The following is a 5,000-nucleotide window of genomic DNA, read 5'->3' as shown; positions in this document are numbered from 1 at the left end:
ATTCTTTGCAGATGAAACAGAGTTCCACGTGGAGAGAACTCCAATGTGTTAGTTTTGGCATTAAAGAGCTTTTGCGGAACATCTTCTCTTCAGGTTCTTTGTAAAGTGGTTTACCGACAGCCAAGCCGTTTCTCTTGATTGTCGATTCTGGCCAGTATGAAGGAAACATTTGAATCAAACTCGCGGTTGATATTTTTGCATAACGGCCAAAGAAGTACAAGTTATCGAAATCGAGGTTGAGTGGATACCTCGCTCATAAAATGAAGAAAGCTGAGTCCTTGAGCACAGATTGTTGACTTTGATGATTGGACGGGTTAAGGACTGCTATTTTTCTCATGCGGGTTCAACTCTTAACTGGGGTCCGTGCTCAGTAGTTTGTTTCGCTAGTTACAAAAAACATTAAGATTCCCCCGGTTTTATTTTCGAAGTTCTTTAATCCCGTCTCTTTGGGGCGTGGATTCCCTTAGCGTTTAGTTGGGCGGTGGCGAGAGAAACCTGCGCTGGCTGGTTGGCCACCTTTTTTCTTTAGAGTTAAAGAGTGTCATCGCGTGCCACGTGTGCTTTTGTCAGTGTAAGAGGAATTCTGGTGGTTCCCTATTGGCCTTCAGCTCCATTTTGGCCCTTTTTGGTTGATTTAGACATAAGGGGGGTTTCAGAACATTTGTTCTTGATTCTCTTTTTGTTGAGAACACGGTAAAAGATGTTTATCCTTCCATGGGGAAAATAATAGTACCTTGTTCCCTTTTTCTGGCTTCAGGGAATTTTGGTACGCGCAGGTTTTTCTTTGCTCGGACGGAGCTGTACCGTGTTTTTTCTTTTGCTCGACGGAGCTGTACATACAGTACAGGGTCCAGTAATATCTGCTTATGTGACGTAATGTCGCGAGCCCACCGGGCCATGTTTTTAGAGGGACTGGCATGTTCACCATGCTTCTTTGGCCAGTGGGTGATTACACGGTATCTAGGGCCGCTGGGCTAGGTATGCTTTGTGCGGGACTGCCCGTTATAGTCGTGCTGAAATGCACCACTTGTGGCCACTGGGCCCTTTGTGCGGGACTGCCCGTCATAGTTGTCCCTGTATGCACCATTTGGGCCAACTTGGGCCCTTGGGATGTTGTTGCTTCAGTGATCTTTGCATTATTTGCATACTTAGTTTCTCACATTTTTCCTTGTTTTATAGTACTCCCCTTTTTACAAGGTAGATGTGCATTTTTGCCTCGAAAGGTTTGCCCACTTACGAGATCCTGACTTCGCAGTTAGCGGAAGTCTTCCCTTGCGTGCCCCCAAAGCTAAGGCCTCATCAACAACGGAGCGTTACTCGAGAGCTTTCCAGAAATTTAGAGAATGGTCTGCTTGTTTTGACGAGGTCGTTTGCTTGCCCTCTGATGAGTTGTCATTAGCCCTTTATTTGGAGTTTTTGCTGCAGCAAAGTTTCCCATACTCCGCACTGGAGTCTGCCTGTGAGGGCATAAATTGGGTTCACAATTTGTATGGATTTCCAAGTCCTTGCGATTCTAAACTGGTAAGGAATGTGCTTGAGGCTGCAAAAAGGAGCTCGCGAAACCTGTTGTTAAGAAAGAACTGTCACTCCTGAAATGATTTCGAGTATATTTAACAGGTTTGCGGGTCCCAATGCTAACCTTTCTGATCTTCGCTTAGCTGCGATTTGTGTGACTGCCTATTCGGCTTTTCTCCGCTACAACGAGTTAGCTAGCCTTCGGTGTTGTGACGTCAGTTTTTGTGATACTTTCGTGAAGATATATGTATTCAAAAGCAACCAGATGTTTATAGGGATGGCGCCCATGTTTTGTTGGCAAAATCTGACTCTGTTTCTTGCCCTTTCACTTGCTTAACAGATACGTTAGTAAGGAAAAAAAGTAAAATCGTTCTCTGGTAAAAAGTTTGAAAAAACTATGAGCTTTCGACAGACTGAACTGCTGCCTTCAACGGATAAAAATGTGTGAAGCCTACAAGCGAAAGAAATTTAAATATAACGAAAAATTCGCATAAATTAAAGGATAAAAGCATGTAGTAGAAAGAATGTGTTAAAATGCTAAGAAAATTAGTGTTTTCTTTAAGAGAATGTGATATTGTCTTGGGAGCGGGCACGAATTGTTGTCTGCCCTACAGTTTTTGCCGTGTGCCATGACTCCAATGTCTTATACTCCGGTTGTTCGCTTTGTCAATGATTTAGAATTGTTAAAGTCAATATCCTGATTAAAAGTCCACGCGTGTTTTGCGACATTTGAGCCTTTAGTACAATGCTTTAAGTTCCTCATATGTTCCTTTCTCCTAGTAGTAAAGGATCTTTTTAGTTTCGCCAATGTAGCTCCACGGGCAAGATGCGCATGGATTTTATAGATACATTGCACTGGTCGTCTTCGGCAGGTCGAAACTTAGGAATTGGGAAATGCTGCTGTAAAGTTTTAACTGGTCTGCTAGTGACTTGGATGTCGTGTTCCTTGAGGATTCTTGTGAGAGGTTCCGTGATGCCTGTGATGTAGGGACGGACTGCAAAGTTCGTCGGTTTGTTGGCTCAACCCTTTAAAGAACATACCAACCAACTCTTCTGGAGTAGGTGTAGGTGGTGGAGGCCTCGCTTTCTTTCTTATAACATCAGCAGCGATTTTTTTGGGATAGCCGTTGGAGTGTAAAGCGGCGCAAACGACACGAGCAGTTTCACGGGTCTTTCAACTTGTGTGTTGGGGAGATTCAAAGCTCGATGCAGGAGTGTCTCAGCGGTGCTGATTTTATGTTTCCTGTCATGGTGTGAATGAAGTCGAGATATCTATCCGTATGCGTGGGTTTTGCGGTAGATGTCGGACCAAAGTTTTTCCGTTATCGCGCGAAATGAGGGTGTCAAGAAAGGTAGTTGGCCGTTGGACTCGTGTTCGATGGTGAAAGAAATAGCTGATCGATTGAGTTCAATGAATCGTGAAAGGAGGCAACAGCGTCACTCTTAATAATGCAGAAACTGTCGTCTACTACCGCTTCCAAAATTTCGGCGAGACAGTAGTCGTGTTGATTGCTGTTTTTTCGATTTCCTTCCATGCAAGGTTGGCTACTACAGGGCTGACGGGGCTACCCATAGCACAACCGTGGATTTGTTTGTAAATGGTGTCATTGTAAACGAAAAAGTGATTGGACAGCACAAAATTCAATAAGGAAATTATGTCCTCGATGTCTAGGTTTGGTTCTGGAATGGAGAGACAAATCATCCACTAATTCTTCCTGATATAATCGCAAGCTTTGTCGACAGGGATGGCGGTGAATAGAGACACCACATCAAAAGGGAAACCATGGGTTCATCATCTTGGATGTTAACGTCGGCTATTTCGTTAGAGAACTCCTGTGAATTAGCAACTGAGAACCCATCACGATTTTGGATCGGTGCAAGGATGTCGGTGAGGAATTTAGAAGTGTTGTAAAGTGCAGAGCCAATGCAAGTCACGATAGTTCTGAGAGGGTAGCCATTTTTGTGGTGTTTGATAGAACCGCGGATCGCTGGTGGAATGCCGTCGGTAGATCTTAATGTAAAGTATGTATAGTCGTCAATCTTTTGTTGTCCCTTAAAGTTCAGGAGCGTCGCGTTCAATTCACGCTCGATTCGACCGAACGGAGATCTTGTGACAACTTCATAGGTACTTCGGTCCGCAAGGAGGGACTCCAACATCAAAGCAAGACACGATAAGAAGCTTAATAACTTGAAGACCTCCCACAACCGTCCTACTGATGTCGTGGATAAAAACAATTGGGTTTTTAACCTCTCCAAGAAACCACTCCTTCCTTCCGAGCGTTCGCTCTTGGAAAAAGGCCCGAAGTTTGCCCCGACGCCGTCCAAAATTCCTTTTAAGGACTTTGTTGCCGAAATTGAAGCCTCTATCTCATATTTACCTGTTGAATCTAAAGATCAAATACGAACCTCTGCGGCTGCGATCCTCCAAAGGGCTTTTTTACCTAATCACAACATCCCTAAAGAAGAAAGCAAAGCTTTATATGGGTTAAAGAAAGACCGCTCCAGAGTCATCATGAAAGCTGACAAAGGAAATTGCCTCGTTGTGTTGGATAGAGAAGAATACGACAGCAAAATGGAGTCCCTCCTTGCGGACCGAAGTACCTATGAAGTTGTCACAAGATCTCCGTTCGGTCGAATCGAGCGTGAATTGAACGCGACGCTCCTGAACTTTAAGAGACAACAAAAGATTGACGACTATACATACTTTAAATTAAGATCTACCGACGGCATTCCACCAGCGATCCGCGGTTCTATCAAACACCACAAAAATGGCTACCCTCTCAGACCTATCGTGACTTGCATTGGCTCTGCACTTTACAACACTTCTAAATTCCTCACCGACATCCTTGCACCGATCCAAAATCGTGATGGGTTCTCAGTTGCTAATTCACAGGAGTTCTCTAACGAAATAGCCGACGTTAACATCCAAGATGATGAAACCATGGTTTCCTTTGATGTGGTGTCTCTATTCACCGCCATCCCTGTCGACAAAGCTTGCGATTATATCAGGAAAATTAGAGGATGATTTGTCTCTCCAGTCCAGAACCACCCTAGACATCGAGGACATAATTTCCTTATTGAATTTTGTGCTGTCCAATAACTTTTTCGTTTACAATGACACCATTTACAAACAAATCCACGGTTGTGCTATGGGTAGCCCCGTCAGCCCTGTAGTAGCCAACCTATGCATGGAAGAAATCGAAAAAAACAGCAATCAACACGACTACTGTCTCGCCGAAATTTTGGAAGCGGTATGTAGACGACAGTTTCTGCATTATTAAGAGTGACGCTGTTGCCTCCTTTCACGATTCATTGAACTCAATCGATCAGCATATTTCTTTCACCATCGAACACGAGTCCAACGGCCAACTACCCTTTCTTGACACCCTCATTTCGCGCGATAACGGAAAACTTTTGGTCGACATCTACCGCAAACCCACGCATACGGATAGATATCTCGACTTCCATTCACACCATGACAGGAA

The 5,000-nt window shown here is 44.1% G+C and overlaps 1 protein-coding gene and 1 pseudogene across 1 annotated transcript in view; one reads left to right on the top strand and one right to left on the bottom strand.

The window, feature by feature from the left end:
- The window catches only part of LOC138017195 (adhesion G-protein coupled receptor D1-like), a 31,579-nt gene extending 30,680 nt beyond the window's left edge, over positions 1-899 (bottom strand). Inside the window, exon 1 of the mRNA XM_068864364.1 lies at positions 734-899. Within this exon, the coding sequence (XP_068720465.1) occupies positions 734-899 (166 nt within the window). The remainder of the gene's footprint in view (positions 1-733) is intronic.
- A 3,557-nt stretch (positions 900-4,456) lies between these two features.
- The window catches only part of LOC138017193 (uncharacterized), an 875-nt pseudogene continuing 331 nt past the window's right edge, over positions 4,457-5,000 (top strand).

The sequence above is a fragment of the Montipora capricornis genome, chromosome 9, assembly GCF_036669925.1.
Source record: "Montipora capricornis isolate CH-2021 chromosome 9, ASM3666992v2, whole genome shotgun sequence".
NCBI classification, from domain to species: domain Eukaryota; kingdom Metazoa; phylum Cnidaria; class Anthozoa; order Scleractinia; family Acroporidae; genus Montipora; species Montipora capricornis.
The sequence above is the reverse complement of the archived record's forward strand: the minus strand, read 5'-3'. Positions and strand labels throughout refer to the sequence as shown.